The sequence below is a fragment of the Sander lucioperca genome, chromosome 19 (assembly GCF_008315115.2).
Source record: "Sander lucioperca isolate FBNREF2018 chromosome 19, SLUC_FBN_1.2, whole genome shotgun sequence".
Lineage (NCBI taxonomy): Eukaryota > Metazoa > Chordata > Actinopteri > Perciformes > Percidae > Sander > Sander lucioperca.
Window position 1 is genome coordinate 16785301 of NC_050191.1, and position 17370 is coordinate 16802670.

Below are 17370 nucleotides of genomic sequence, written 5' to 3' on the forward strand. Positions count from 1 at the left end.
TCGAGGATTGTGATTGTAGAGAATCTGGTAAGTCAGCAGTTCAGAGGGAGGCAGGGGGCCCTGGCTTGAGGCCGATCCATTGTGCGCTGATCAAATATAATCGCTTTAATCCCCACAATTCAACTGTTTGTTATCAGGAGCAGCTACAAGCTCGGTGCATCCCAAACCCTCCGCACCGGCCGTTCTGAATTACCAGCAGCTAAACAAGGGATTGGGAAAGTGACATACTGGCACATAGCATTTGCCTTTGGATGTTAAGTTGCTGCTTCTATCTTGCTCAACTCAAAGAGTACAGCAGTAGCAGTTCTTACAGTATGTTCCCAAAACTGAGAAAAGAGTACATAGGCCTTGCCTGGGCTTTAGTGCCATTACAATACTACTGTGACAATGAAATGATAATTTATAAATAAATAAAAGCGGAGGACAAAAATCACGCAGAAGCTAAGAGCAGATTTTTAGAAAGCGACTGAGTAGAAATAGAAAAGCAAGTAGTTTTGTTGGAAAAGTAGCAATCCAGGATTTTATGATGTGTGGGGTGCCAAAATCCAAACACAGCGACGATAGACATTTACAGTCACTGTGTCAACATAAAGTTTAGCTTACTCCAGGTTAGCTGACTGAATACAAAATGCCATTGATTTCCAATGAGGCTCTGCAGTGGATTTCTCTTACTCTGCAAAAACACAGTTGGTTACTGCTTAAAGGGTTAGTAAAGCTTAAAAAGGTAAAAACCAGTCAAGACCCATTTAACAAGCTACAATGTACCAATAAACTGAGCTAGCTTATTATGAGTGTGCAGGTTTCATTCATTATTCAACACTACATCCACTGATTAGCACATCTTTGAAACACTATTCAGGTGAGTCACAAACTCGGCCTGCCAGGGCACCTGGTGACATCCTCTAATCGCAACTAATTTATTGGAAGTGATGTAAAACTTAGTAACACTATTTTTATTTGCATTCACTTCTGTTCTGAAGCCAATATCTATCATGTATTATAGATACACATAACAAAGGCGACATACAGAACATATAGTGTGTATTACTTTATAAGCTGTGTTATGGCTCCATTCATTATGGTTTAGCACCATCATGTTCACAACACTATGACCTTTCATGTAAAACAGTTAAGAGTAATTATAGCAATTGTGACATCATAAAGCATTATAAAGGCTTACAGTGACATTTAAATTACTCTACACATTGGGTTATAATCCTTTACATTAGGTATTTATCATAGACCTGATGGAGAGACTTAGGTAAGACTTTCTATTATCATACAGTATGTTAGTCAGACACTGAGACATACTACACTGGCTGGTATAGCAAGCAGCTATTTTTGGTAGGGTATGGTATGTAAACTCTGCATAGAGGTTCCTAAAAAAAAGGATCAAATAAAGTCCAAATAACCGCATTAAAAGTACAATAAAGCAATGTGACAGCAGTACAGTGTTTCAAACATACATTTGTAATACAGTATATGTACTATCCGAGTGTAAGTGTTCTTGTGTGCGTGTGTGTGTTTGTTATAAACATGTTAATCCCACCCCAATACGGCTTGCATGTTATGTCACGTCTGCCTCGACCAGATGTCACCAATTACAGGCTGATTGGTGTGTGTGTGTGTGTGTGTGTGTGTGTGTGAGACACAGTGTGAGTGACATGGAGCCCCTCTGCAAGGTTGAGTGCATAAAATGAGAATCCCACAAAAACACAACCCTGGAAATAATCAACAATTAAAAACAAACGCAAATCCCTGAATAGACCCAACTGACCAGACAATAAAACCTGACTTCATCAAACCTCCACCTTAATTGGATGCTGCTTCACCCCAAATGGCTTTAACTTTATAACCTTCACCACAAAACCCTTGACTGTGAAGAAGCACTTGAGGTCTGCTCTCACAAAGCTGAAGTGGTAAAAGCAGAGAGGTGGAATTTCTGGCGTACTCTTAAGCTATTATGTTAAGAGCAATGTCATGTAATTTTTTTAATATAACACCAGTAGATGAAAACATGCAGTCATTTGCCATTTCTTTTGCTGATAGTCTGAAAATTCATTTGGATTAAAACTTGGCTAAAGACAATTTTGCTTACTTTGATTGTAATCATGAAACTCCAAAACATGATTAATTTAAGTATATTGTTAGAAACGATTAAAAGATTCTACACTTACAGTATTTATTTATCAGTTATTATGCTTTATATTCTTTATGTCATGTTCATGCGGTATTTTGGTTGTATTATTTTATCTATTTTGAAAAATATGTATAAACATCCATCCATCCATCTTCGTCCGCTTATCCGGTGTCGGGTCGCGGGGGGAGCAGCTCCAGCAGGGGACCCCAAACTTCCCTTTCCCGAGCCACATTAACCAGCTCCGACTGGGGGATCCCGAGGCGTTCCCAGGCCAGGTTGGAGATATAATCCCTCTACCTAGTCCTGGGTCTTCCCCGAGGCCTCCTCCCAGCTGGACGTGCCTGGAACACCTCCCTAGGGAGGCGCCCAGGGGGCATCCTTACCAGATGCCCGAACCACCTCAACTGGCTCCTTTGACGCGAAGGAGCAGCGGCTCTACTCCGAGCTCCTCACGGATGACTGTGCTTCTCACCCTATCTCTAAGGGAGACGCCAGCCACCCTCCTGAGGAAACCCATTTCGGCCGCTTGTACCCTGGATCTCGTTCTTTCGGTCATGACCAAGCCTTCATGACCATAGGTGAGGGTAGGAACGAAAACTGACCGGTAGATCGAGAGCTTTGCCTTCTGGCTCAGCTCTCTTTTCGTCACAACGGTGCGATAAATTGAATGTAATACCGCACCCACTGCGCCGATTCTCCGACCAATCTCCCGCTCCATTGTCCTCCCATTGTCACAAGACACCAAGGTATTTGAACTCCTTCACTTGGGGTAAGGACTCATTCCCTACCTGGAGAAGGCACTCCATCGGTTTCCTGCTGAGAACCATGGCCTCAGATTTAGAGGTGCTGATCCTCATCCCAGCCGCTTCACACTCGGCTGCGAACCGATCCAGTGAGTGCTGAAGGTCACAGGCCGATGATGCCATCAGGACCACATCATCTGCAAAGAGCAGCGATGAGATCCCCAGCCCACTGAACTCCAACCCCTCTCCACCCCGACTACGCCTCGATATCCTGTCCATAAATATTACAAACAGGATTGGTGACAAAGCGCAGCACTGGCAGAGGCCAACCCTCACCTGAAACGAGTCCAACTAACTGCCGAGAACCCGGACACAGCTCTCGCTTTGGTCGTACAGAGATTGGATGGCCCTGAGAAGAGACCCCCTCACCCCATACTCCCGCAGCACCTCCCACAGTATCTCCCGGGGGACCCGGTCATACGCTTTCTCCAAATCCACGAAACACACTTAGACCGGTTGGGCATACTCCCAGGCTCCCTCCAGGATCCTTGCGAGAGTAAAGATCTGGTCCATTGTTCCACGACCAGGACGGAATCCACATTGTTCCTCTTCAATTTGAGGTTCGACTATCGGCCGAACCCTCCTTTCCAGCACCTTGGAGTAAACTTTATGTATAAAGAGTATAATATTATGTAAATCCCCTTCCTTTTGTTCAAGCTGTGTCTGATCAATTTTGAAAATGGTCTTCTTCACGGACATTTCAGCACTGGACTGCATGGTAACAGGTCTTCTGCTTAAATGGCTGTCTCATACTGTAACTAGAGGACATAAAGACTGCATTCAGAGGCATTCTAACTGACCACTGTTGTCATTCTTCAAAATACAGTCTTTGTCTATGAATAAAACAATATCAGCAGGGCCGGATGGTGTCAAAGGCCCCATGTCAATACAGTATCTTATCTTAAACATCAGTCACTATTTATCTAACTCAGTGTACTGCACATCTTCTAAGGTATCCAGTGCAGCACAAACAGGACATGTTGTTACTGTCTGCTGGGAGCTTTACGTCAGTACAAGATAAAACTAAATAACACATGCAGATAAGAACTAAGCTTGTTGTAGCAAACATAACTCTTACGGTAACACGAACATTTAGACACGCAACGAGAAGTAACCTGGAATTGGAAAAATCTGAGCCGACCAGACCTCTCAGTTAAAACAGGTTTAACAGTAATCAGTAGTAATAAATAGAAATAAGAAATAGAAAACCTCAGAAGACACGATTGGATTTGTACTAAAGGTGACTGAAAAAGATCATCCCCTCTACATGACATCATCACAGCTCCTGTATATTTGGATTATAATCTCTCACCTCTGGATTGTGTTGGAAATCATCAGTGCATCCTATCAACATAAGCCATAGATCTCTATCCCCTTATAAACTGAAATCATGTTCACAAATACAATCACTTGTTTTTCCTCAACCTCCCCTTTTCATCATCGAGTCAGGGCATTCATGGATTAGATCCCATAATACAAAAGGTAATAGGATACATACAATATGATAAAAAAAAAAAAAGGTGGGTGATGCAAGTCAGAGATTTGGTTTTTAAGGGGAAATACGAGTTAATGCGATTTAATACAGGCTAAAACTTGACTGTGATGAGCGGCAGGCTTTGTAGGGGTTTTCAGCATACAGTAGGTCTGATCTGGGATCAACTAACAGAGACATAAGAAGGATGTATGTGGGTCAGAAAGAAAAAAGTGACTTACCTGAAAATCACCAAATCAATGTCAGCATATAGGAGAGAAAGACAGAAAGAAAAAGGTGATTAGAAACTGTAAAAAGTGTTTTATCTTTAACACATCTTCCCTCTAACATTAAGTGTGCATGTACAGTATGTTGTATGTAAACATATCTATTTCTGTGTCCAGCAGGAGTGTGTATACGCCCTGGGCTGTGGGCCACATCACCAGATTTTCATGTCCGTCTTTTAATGAGGCCTTGCTGGTTTATACATCTCAACTCCCCCCTACAGCGAATTATCATCTGCTAATCTGGATTTACACATGGACTACATAATCATGATGGGTGCTGTGTGTGTAAAAACGTGCTCTCAAAATTGTAATATGCATCTCTCACAGACAATTATGTCCTAAAAGATATTTTCATACAGCCTAAATTCATAAACAGCTCATTGATGTGAGACCCAATTCTGGTTCTGGCTGCACAACACTGGGGTGCCAAGGTGTGGTTAATATTTAGGTTAATATGTTGTTGCCCTAAATGTGTAAATGAAGATTAAAATAAATAAATACAGAAAACCAGTGACATACTGTAGATATATAAATCACACACGTTTCTACTAAATCCCTCAATCTCCCTACTTGCATGTTAACATGGTGCACTCCTACTTGCCAACAACGGATATCTCAATGAATTAGACTCGGAGTCATCAAGTTCATTTCATTCGGTGACTTGCTGTACACAACATATAAACAGCATACACGGCAAGTAGCCGTAAAGTAATCATGTGAAGCTGCCCGGGGCCCAACTGTCCAATCCATTTCTTGACACGGCCCTCCAGGACAGCCATTGTGCCTTGCCGTTGACTGATCAGACATACAGCCACGTAGAGAGGATCAATAGATTTGATTGAGAAGATTGATCAGGTCATTGTGTGTCTTTGTATGTGTGGCAAAGCGAGAAAGACAGAGAGGAGACAGTGAGAGAAAAAGTGAGTTCAAATTGTTGATGGAGGCTGAGAGAAGATATCAGTGAAAACACAATCACCTCTTTTACTCAATCTCTGTTACTTTTGCTACCTACAGGCTTCTGGCCTTAAGGCCCAGACACACAGACCAGATGGCCGACCCTCGGCAGAAAAGGCAGTTGGACTGATAAGTCTACCCGAGTTAGTCAAAAAAGTGGCTCGGAACACACCAAAGCGACGAGACGTAATACGTCTCCATAACAGCAGGCGGCGCTAATCTGTATTGTCGCCCAAAAATGAAAACCGGCAGCTGATTGGACGAACACGTTACGTGGGTCTAGTTTCTCTGGAAATTCAAAGACAGACTGTCATGGCGGCTTGTTCAGAATACGATCTCATACTGTACTAAAATAGTTCACTTAAACGTGTTTCTGAAAATATTTTAAGCGAGAAATAGGCCATGCGGTTGCTGAATCTGTCTTCATTTCAGATCAACAAAGGTCAGTTTAAAAGATTTTCGTCCGATTTTGAGAGACTCTAGTCACGCTCATTCCACTCCCCGTTTCCGGGTTAGCACTCTACCAATCAGATGGGTCAATTGAGTCTGACTGCCGGCAGCGCCCGCCCCGCCAATTATACATGTCAAATCGGCCAAAATGAAGGACGACGGCCCCTCGGATGGACGACGGCACAGAACACACCGAATAGACTCGAGTTACTGACCTCGCCAGACTGTCCGACGGCCGATTATCGGCTCGGTGTGTAGTAGGCTTTATAATCAAAATGTTTCCTCTGTTAGGCATCAGAAAAGAAATGTGTCCCCCTGCATTACAGGTTTTGATTATGTGAGATGTTGATATATATATATTAAATCCACTTGATTTGAACTGTTGTCCCACAGCACATTGCACAAAGAAAACCGAGGAGCTGTTCACAGCAGGGAAAATTAAAAAAGATGTTGAATGCTGGGAGAACAGTTCCAGGAATGTCTCATAAAACAAAAAACGTATTAAATCTTTGGGGCATCCTGATGGTCGAGTGGTTAAGATGCATACCATATAACTCTAACGTCACTGTGGGTCACTTTATTGCATGTCACACAACTCTCTCCCCATGTTGCTACCTACTGAAAGCCATTAAATAATCATAAAAAAGTAGTAAATGCTTAGAAAACAATCATCAGTGCAGGTATTTAATTATTTCCCGTTAGTATGTTGTTGTTTTTTTAATACTAACTGCCCAAACAATTGGCTATGAAAATTAGTTTGTATTACATACTTCACACCATTAGTATATAGAATGGAATTGGGAGACTGAGCACCTGCAGTACGTTTTTTAAGACATTAAGTAAATCATTCTCTGTGTAATTCTTGCTGGTGAAAAACTATATTGAGTCAAGTTAAACGAGAATTTTCTCACTCCAGGAATAAAAATAATGAATATTATTAATACACCAGATATTTAATTACTTTTTGTGTTGTTTTGTTTAGAATTTTTCTGATCCCAGTCACAACTCAGTATTGTTAATCCACCTCAAGTCAGGTCTTCAGCAGGACAGCCAATAGCAGCTTGTGTAGCAGACGGCTCTCTTACACATGATTGGTTCAGAGTTTTCCCAATAGCAAGGTCAAACTGAACCACACCAGGAAACACTCACTCGCACACCCGTTTCCTTGGCAACTGCGGCAAACACCCAACCAGTCGAGCTGGAGGCTGCGTCAAAATTGCAGGTTTTGGAGCCACAGGCAGTCATTTTAGGGCTATATTTACACACAGGCTGCCCATGCGTCTTGTTATGGGTCCTGGCAGGCATGTGGAAGCAAGATCCAGATGTTATAAATACTTCAGGTTCAAGAGAGGTATTCTTATGAGATGTTTCCTCTGTGTGGTGTGCAGCGTGCATACGTACAGTATGTGTTTATGCTTGTGTGTGAGTTATGGATGGAATAGCTTTTATATTGACCTGTCTCTGACACTGTCTCTAGCCTAGAATTAGCTATAAAAAAAGATACAGACTGTGTGTATGACAGAGAGAAAGAAATAAAGAAAAAAAGAGGGTGTGTCATGTGTAAAATAAATAAATAAATAAAAGCACAGGAGAGAGAGCGCCAGTCTCTGAAAAAAACAAATCCACTAGTGCAAACACTTCATTTCAATTCAAGATCAATTAACACTCCCCCTTCCTTCCTTTAAGGTTTAACAAGGAATTGACCAATTTCAATCTGCTTCCTAACTCTTCCTACCAAATAATCAATAGGGAAAATCAACCCTATCAGACTATTAAATTATGGACTTAAAATGAGATGTGTCAAAAACGTCATGTTAGATCGAAGAACTACATGAGGGAGCAAACATGAACAAGATAGATAGATTCTAAATAAGGCAGGATGATAGATGCCAGAACAAACAAAGGTGTACCTTAATTATATACAGTATATTCAGATAAAGATTTGGCTCAGATACAAGGACCATTTCTGCATAAGTACAACAGTTAGTACATATTTTACAGGGGACCATCACTATTTACTTCATGTGCAAATCATCTGACAATGACAAACATTAAAGGTTCTACATTTACATCAAGACCAATGTTACACAAACTGATATAATGTGGTAAACATCTAAAGCCTTGGGTTTAATGATGACATTCCAAAATGTTGGCTGCAGCTTCTCCCCTTTGACTCAGAGAAAAATTTGAGGACCTCAAACCATTCCAGCCATGTGCAGCCATGTGCGGCCATGAGCTGTTTTAGGAAGGGGCAGGTTCGGAGGTGATAGAATGACCAGAAAAGATTGAGACAACAGCAGCAAGCTCCACATTCCTGTGGGGCAACAAATGGCAACTTATGCTTAAGTAGCTCCACGTGTTTTTAAGAACTAGGTAACTAACGGGAACAATCATGACACTTAAGGTGTCAGTACAATCTCTAAAAGGTATAAGAACTGTGCATATCAACATGGACACGTTAACATGTAGGTAAGGACATCATGTACCATTAGCAAAGCAAACAGCTAATACATTTAAAAGCTGATACATCACTGAGTAATTTTATAAAGTATGAATAGAGCGAGTGATGTCAAACTAGCCCTCGCTGTCTTTGTTGATATGGTCCAGCTGAAACAGACCTGTCACTGATGACGGCAGTCACAGTTAATGAAAAAAGTGGTGAGAATATTAGAGCAGCAACGGTGTCTTTTCCAATTTTCAGGTTATGGTTTGGCTAAAGTTACAACCATTGTCCCCAAAGTCTTACTGACACCACTGGCCAAATACACACTTGCATGTACACACACAACTAACCAATAAATAATATACCTAATCAGGAAACATAATACCCCTAAGGTACTGAGAGAAGTATAAATGGCATTCTTACCTCAGTCAAGATGATGTCCATATATAAACGAGAAAAACGTATTATTCTACTGTATTACATCTGAGTGATGAGCTATGCAAGCCTCTACACACACACACACACACACATACATACACTCTCACATCGCCACCAGCCTGTGGCATCACCATCCCCATGACGTCTGCTTCCGGGCAGACACATCATTGTTTACCTCTCGCGCGGACAAAGTGCCCTTTGACCCCCTAACAGTCCCACTGATCGTGGACACCTCCTGCGCTCTTCCTATAGCAACCAGGAAGTGCCAGGGACGTGGAGATGGAGAACAAGGAGCCATAAAAAGACAATGTCCCACTTCTTGCTTTGCTTGTGCAAGTAAACAAGTCATTAACTGGCTTCCGGGCTGAGAGCGAGAACAAAAATTCATTCACATGAGCTCAGGGCATTGTGACAAGTTGTGATGCAGCCAAGCCAAACATACCATGTGTATTGGACTAGCCCTACTGGAAGATATACAATAAACAGAATCAATAAGCAGTGACATAGCTTGTCTCTTCATTGCTTTCTCCCCTCTCACCTATTTTGTGTTGAGGCTGGTACACCCAGTTGTCATCATCATCATCATCATCATCATCATCATCATCCTCGTCTCTGTCAGCCGTATGAAGGTGAGTGTGCGAGTGTGAGTACGGTTGACGGTTATGGACGGCGTGGAGCTCATTCTGGCTGTGGAAGATGCGTTTGCTCCGGCGGGAGAGGGTGGAAACGCTCAGCCAGCTGAGAGCGCGGGACAGGCCTGCGGGTTTCTCCTTACGAAAGGAAGCATACCTCCTTTCCCCTCTCATCCTTAGTCAGGGAAAGCAAGTCTAAGATGGAAGGATGTATATCTTCAAAACCACCTGGAAAAATATCGCTCAGATGTAGATCCTTAGGTTGGTTGGTGGATATTCACTCAAAGTCCAGATCATGAAATACCAAACATTTTTGAATACAGCATCCAGGTCTGCGCACTAAAATGCTTCAAACTATTCAGATTCCATGTTAAGTATTAAATTAGTTCCAGGAGGAAGTTCAGCTATAACCCAGTTTTTCTTTACTTTGGTTGCACAAATCCACATCATGACTCTGACCCGGACAGTCTCAACTTCCACCCTCTTTCTCCTTCAATTCATTTCTGTGTCACAGGCCAAAAGCCAGACATAAATAATCTCTTTTCCTTTCTTCTCTTCCTTGGTGTTTAAAGACTCCGGGCGTGATTCCCAAACCCAAAAGGGGTAATTAGACAATCCAGCAATCTGGAAAATCACCACCCCTCTGCGGCACACGCTCAGATACACACAGTTGTATGTGCACACTCGCTGTTGGCTATAATATTCCTTGGTGGTGCATGACAGGGTGGAGAGAGGTTTCCAAATTACGTTAAGATACTTTTCAATCACAGCGAGTCAGCGGTTGTTGTTTACAACCGTGTGTGCTCTTGAGTGTTGTTATCTCCAGTTGTTAGCACACACACCAGCTGACTCGCACCATCTCAGTGCCCGGCCGGACCAGGAGGTTAAGAGGTGTCAGCGTCACTGGGTCTATTCGGAGCCTGATGAAGTTACATGCATACTCACACACTCACATACGATGTCCTCCCGCCACTAGTTCTAAATCCTCTATAATGTATGTGTGTGTGTGTAGATGCAGCAGGCAAAGATGACGCCGCCTCTCAGGGTTTTCAAATTCATCCAACTACTTGTCGACACTTTCTCCTTCTTCCTCTCTCTTCTGTTTTGACCGCATTCCCTGGTGTATCGTCGTCAGTGGTGGATGAGGAAGAAGTACGCCAAGTACGCTGATGTTGTGAAAAAACTCCAGGTGTTGACTGCCGTCTAGATCTGAATCTCCAGTCAGCTGATCTGAGCACAAGTGCTAAAGCAAGAACCAGGAAGGGAAGCCCACACCTGCTGAACACACACGTAGTGTGACACACAGACAGCCTGATAAGCAGTATGCGCTGGTGAGGATTCGCTGGACTCCGGTCTTGGTCAGTGTGTGACTGACTATGAGAGTTGACTATGTGTGTTGTGACTATAAGGTTAGGGTTACACCCAACCCTAGTAGCCACGGTGCTGAAATACGAGTCAGCCCGTCCCTTCTTGTTTCCCTCCCTCTTTCTTTCCCTCTGTTTTCTGTGATCCCTGATCTCTGCCCCTCCCATCCATGCGTTTGCCGGCATGGCAACCACTCCTCCCTCCTTCCTTTGCTTCTTTCTTCCCTCCCTCATACTTTTCTTTCCACACTTAACCTTCTGTTTACTTTCCTTGTTATCCTAGTCGCCTGTAGCCCCTTGGGTGCTTCTGAGGGGCTTTATCTGAGACAAAAGACACAATGTTTAATCCTTCGGAGGTACTGGCGGTATTAGGTTGTGTTTCATCTAAAATAAATTTTGATTGCCAATTTGAATTAGTAAAGAACCAGGACAGCTACAGAATATGAAATAACACATTGTAGGGTGCCCAGATAGCTCAGTTGGTAGAGCGGGTGCCCACATATAGAGGTTTACTCCTCGACGCAGCGGGCCCGGGTTCGACTCCGACCTGCGCCCTTTGCTGCATGTCATTCTCCCTCTCTCTCCCCTTTCATGTCTTCAGCTGTCCTGTCAAAAATAAAGGCCGAAAATGTCCATAAAAATAATCTTAAAAAAGAACACATTGTAGATCTGCAGTGTCAGACTGGAAACCACTACATTTTGAGAATGTTTAAGGCACTAAGCTGTATATTCAAATATATGTTATGACTGTTTAAGGACACTCTCATAGCAATACTGTAAACTTACACTCTGCCTTAGGTGCTGGAAGCAACTGGTTAAACAACAAATTTAGAGTACCTGAAGACGACAACAAACATGACATAATAATGGGGTGATGAAAACACCCACCCAAAAGTGATGCATCCGTCAAATATTTAAGAGATTGCACTAAGTTCTAGGTTTTAAAGATTTATGACAAATATGCAAACGGTGTATATTCTTTTTGTAAAACCTAATACACAACACATATTTAGCTGCTCAACAAATAGTTGAGGTAGGCTAAAATAACACACAGAGGCCCTCAGAGGCAAAAACAAAGTCTTTATGGGGCGCTACAAGTTTGTTAGGGAGGTGGAGCGTTCCCAACCAAGTGTAACTGCAGAGGGAGTGTGACCACCAAGGTGTGACAATAAACCACCGCTGCCTGTGTGCATGTAAGTGTATGAAGCACACGTGCCTCTGTAACCCCTTAAGCCTTTCACTTCCTTGTTGCTACAACCTTGATTTTGATGACCTACTTTTGAGGATCGATCCATTACACTGCTGAAATCTGATCCCAGATTTGTGGCTGGGATGCGGTGTAAACCTAGAAAACCGGTGGTGTAAACCCTAATCGCTCCGACAGGTCCCGACCTCATTTTCTTTTTCCCTTTAGAGGGGAAATCTACTATCTCAGCACTTGCTGTTTACACAAAGGGACAACTGGCAGCTACTGAAGTCCCGGCTTAACTTACAAACATGTAACCCACACACACACACACACACACACACACACACTTTAAGACCTTTGTCCATATTGATGACACATAAAGCTACAGTCCTTTAATAATTAACCTGCAATACTCTCTACTGTGCAGCGATAAAGGGACGGCTTAAAGTAGAAATGAAAACCAGTAAATAAAACAGTAAAGGGCAAGACATTAATTGGCTTTGACAAGGGAAATGATTCCATTCACAGCAACAAGCCTACATGGAAGACAATCTGCAAAAAATACCATGCAAGAAATAGACAGACCAGTTTAGTCTATTGATTTCCTCTTTTCAGGAAGAAAAGCTCGTTTAGTACCATAACCCCTGAAGGGGATTAAAAAGTCAAAGGTCAGCATAAGGAGTCAGCATCCTGGTTCAACCCCCACCTCACTTCCTTTTCATAAATCTCCTTGTTTTTATTCCCTTAAGGCTGCACACAGAGAGGCGACAGCAGTGACCATAATCAATATGTTCAACCTGATATCTGTAGTGGCATAGTGGACATTTACCAGGTTTGGTTTGGCTGCTTCTTGTCACAGGAGAATATTAAGATTAGTCTTAGACTTCATCCATTTGCCTAATTATGACACCTTGGTCTTTAAAGGAACAATAAGTATTTTTTTGCCTTAAGAATTGGAGGTATAATCATATTATAAATAATGAGTTTGAGTTCTGCATCTCAAAATATGCATTTTGTCCATTTCTTTACTGATCATGGGTCAAACTCTGGGCCTGTATGACTCAAATGTTTACCATAACTACTGATTAAGTAACTGCATCGGAAAACAAAAAATTGTGCGTGGTGTTTGTACTAAAAGACCGAAATTTTGAGTAATCCAAATTTGCCGTGCCAGTGCTTTAATTTACATTTGGATCACTAATTTAGCATATTTATGCATATCAGCTTTATACCACTAATAAAGAAATGCTCCACTAATCAAAATGAGACAATAATAAAATTAGGAACTTAAATAAAGAACTATGACTCTGACAGAAGGGAAAATTTACGTTTTCTTTTTTGTTTTGTTTCTGTAACCTTGGAAATTAATCGTTATTGCAAAATTCCCAGAATGTATCTTTGTTTCAGGTTGATTGTGCTAGTGTTAACTTTTGATGATATAATCTGCAGTATATTGGCAGATGTACTGTATCATGTCTGGTCATTTTTTCCCCTAGTGTTTGTATTAAATGCAAAATTCCTAAAGTGGTGGAAACAAGTTTACAGTAATTTAATCAATAACTTAAACAGTGTAATTTCAGCACCAGACACTGTAGGTCCAGGCAATATGTAGTATAAAGGAAGTGAGTATGATCAACATATGATAATATCATGTGGCAGTTACTAGCAGTGAAACGATTCAAACCGTAAACAAAATGCTGTTTAAAGGAGAATTCCGGTCGATTTCAACACGTAGCTCTGATGTTTGTAAATTTGGAATGCTGTCAGTAGCGAGAAAAACGAAAACAATCGGTGTTGCCTACACCGTTTATCCTCCTGCTAGCGTTAGCAGCCAGGAGGCTGAAACAGGGCAAGTTTTAAACATGCTTTTAGCCTCTTAACATGTTCAAATGTCATTACAAGTGCCTACCCATGTGAAGTGATTCCTTCCGAGTGAACACAGTGAAAGAAATGCATAAAAGTTGTGCTAATTCAGCTCTGTTTAGTTCCGGTGTTGAGACTGCAAGACGAGTGCTTCGGGACCATCTACAAAGTACAACACCGAAAAGAGATACAAAAATATTTTCAAAAATAAGCATATGCTTATTTTTTAAAAGTAAGTGCTGTAGTACAACTAGCAGGAGGCAAGTTATAATTGAGGTAAGTTTGGAGACACTACCTTATTTAATCATTAAATTAATAAATATTTTTGTATCTCTTTTTGGTGCACTCGTCTTGCCGTCTCAACAGCGGAACTAAACAGCTGAATTAGCACACATTTTATGCATTTCTTTCACATCTACTGCAGTCAGATTCACTGTGTTCACTTGGAAGGAATCACTTCACATGGGTAGGCACTTGTAATGACATTTGAACATGTTAAGAGGCTAAAAAAATGTTTAAAACTTGCCCGGTTTCAGCCTCCTGGCTGCTAACGCTAGCAGGAGGATAACACGGTGTAGGCAACACCGATTGTTTTTGATTTCTCGCTACTGACAGCACTCCAAATTTACAAACATCAGAGCTACGTGTTGAAATCGACCGGAATTCTCCTTTAAAATAGACTTTTCTCCCACACATAAATGGAGGGGGGCAGGAGCCAAAGTAAACATAAAACCAGACAGTAATGGACTAAACTTAAGCTACCAGCGAAATTACAGCTAAATGACATGGAATCAGATACAATTAAAAGGTTATTGCATCAAAAAGACAGAGTGGGAAATTATTCAGAAAGCGAATAAAAAGAAACAGAAACTAGATGACAATGTGGATACAGTCCTTTGAAACCACTGATTATGAAGATAAAACTTCTGACTCTGAAAAAACTAAATCCCGAATGAAGGCGAACTTGCCAAGCCTACTAAATGACATATCCTGCTAAATAAACATCACAAAGGTGGAAAGTATAAATTTCACCTTGGCGCGCGCGCACACACACACACACACACACACACACACACACACACACACACACACACACACACACACACAGTCACCGATTGCGTGACACAGACAGGAGATGGTGACATGACACCTGGTTGCCAAGTAACCCAATCAGACATCAGAGGCTGGCAACGCTTGACATTGATACACACTGACCAGACACTGTCACACAAAGGGTAAATATAGTAAATAAGGCTACCTGGATGCAACTCACAGCCAACACACAAAAGTAGCATTTAGTGCATCCACTAGTCCACATTTGTCTTTTTTACGGCCCCGAAAAAAAAAAGACAAAAGCCTTGGCTGAGTCTGTCTGCCAAATTCCAAATCCCAGTAAGTACAGTTACACAGAGTGTCTCTCAGCAGTAACACATTCACAGAGCCAGTTAAACACAGGGGTTCAGCTTCACCACAGCGGAAGGCTTTTATTACCAGACAGCACCCCACATTTACTGTGACAGTTATATGGAAGTTGATGTTTGTGTGTACGTGTGTGTGTGTGTGTGTGTGTGTGTGTGTGTGTTTTTGACAAAGGCCAGATTTGGAGACAAATACCAAGCCAAACCTGGTGAATGGTGACAGCAGGTCTTTTTGGGAACACAACTTGTTTTCCCAAATTTGGTTTCACTGCAATCACATTCAGATCAACTGAAAATTAATTTAGTTTAAAGTTAGTCTAAAGTATGATTTAAGGGTCAGAGTTAGGCATTTGTTATGGTTTAAATTAGGGTACACCTCCAGGGAAGTAATGTAAGTCAAGGAAAGTATGCTCAACCAGTGTGTGTGTGTGTGTGTGTGTGTGTGTGTGTGTGTGTGTGTGTGTGTGTGTGTGTGTACACTGTACATTCTATATTAGGTGCCTACAAGAGTTGTTGGAATTTTCACCAACGGGTGAGGAGGGCCTCTTCTCCTTACTTAGACACACACATATATTTGTGTAGTGTATAAAAGGCACATGCATACATACTGTATGTAAAAAAGACTTTGAAGCAATTTAATAAAACATATTAAGTATAATTTTTGGGCGAAACGTAGATGCTGCACACATCTTTAACCCGGTAGCACAGAAGATCTAAACAATCAACAGTTTCAATATTAGTGTCACCAACTCAGTATCCAAACAAGTGTGAAATATGGTCACAAATCTCCCCTTCTGTTCTGAGTTATGGCCAGAAAAGTGTTTTTGCAAAACATTACGATGTCAAAGTGAAGTTGGCCTATGACGTTTTGGGTATAAAATGTTATCACACATTAGACATTTGTGTGAAATGTTGTCATAATTAGCATAGGAATTCTTGAGTTATGGCCAAAAACGTGTTATATAGGGTGACAGTGACCTTGACCTTTAACAACCACAATCTAATCAGTTCATACTTCAGTCCAAGGGGACGTTTGTGCCAAAATTGAAAAAATGTCCTCAAGGCATTCCTGAAATATTGTGTTCACATGAATGGGAGGGACGAACAACACGAAAACATAATGCCTAAGGCCACAGGTGTCGCCGGCACAGAGGCATAAAAATGACCCAATTTATTTCCCATACTTGCTTTCTACACAGATGTCCCAGATGTGTGTGAGAACCCTGCAAGTCTGGTGTAACTCTATCATACAATATGTAAATAAACTGTGGTGGTGCATACTGTATGTGGAGGCAAAGCATGTTGCAGGAAATGGAAAGAAGATCAAGTAATGAGGTTAAACAAAGACTAAAGTGATTTTGACCTGTTGATAAAGACTTACATAGACATTGATTAGATGTGGTATTACCTTTTAGTATTACCTCTTTCTGAGTGCGTGCACTGCATCCTATTCTTATTTTCAAACATTATCTGCTGAGCTCGCTTTAACCCAAGAGCTTAGACTTCACCTCCACTGGCAGAATGTCTGACTGCCCCATTTATCTTGCTCTTTATCTTATTCATTTTTGTTGAGTATATTAAAGTACATTTAAAGCATTCTTATGCCTTTCTGCTAATCATCTATTTTATCGCCGCCTTTCGTGTTCTTAAAACACGTTTATGAGAGAAAATTATTTTTTTTTACTGTATCTTTTACACGTTTCCATTCAACACTGCTTTTAAATAGGAAACCTGAAACTGCCTTTACTGTCAGTCCTTCCGCAGTCACATACATTAATAGGATTAAAAAGAGCACCAGTGCTGAGTCAAAAAATAAATTGTGTTCTAGTACCTTGAGTGCATGTAGAAAAAGAGTGTAGGCAACCTTTTCAGACTCCCATGAGGCTTTGCAAGGAAGTGATGCGTCATTTACACTGAC

The 17370-nt window shown here is 41.5% G+C and overlaps 1 protein-coding gene across 9 annotated transcripts in view; it reads right to left on the reverse strand.

Annotated features, from left to right (window-relative positions):
- nhsl1b (NHS-like 1b) overlaps positions 1 to 17370 on the reverse strand; it is a 114716-nt gene that overhangs the window by 51861 nt on the left and 45485 nt on the right. The window contains exon 1 of one of the 9 annotated variants that reach the window (XM_035995608.1): positions 9525 to 11010. The exons of the other annotated variants lie outside the window; for them this stretch is intronic. Within the exon in view, the coding sequence (XP_035851501.1) occupies positions 9525 to 9792 (268 nt within the window). The 5' untranslated portion in view covers positions 9793 to 11010. Of the gene's footprint in view, positions 1 to 9524; positions 11011 to 17370 lie in introns of those variants that run through there. 9 annotated transcript variants of the gene reach the window in all.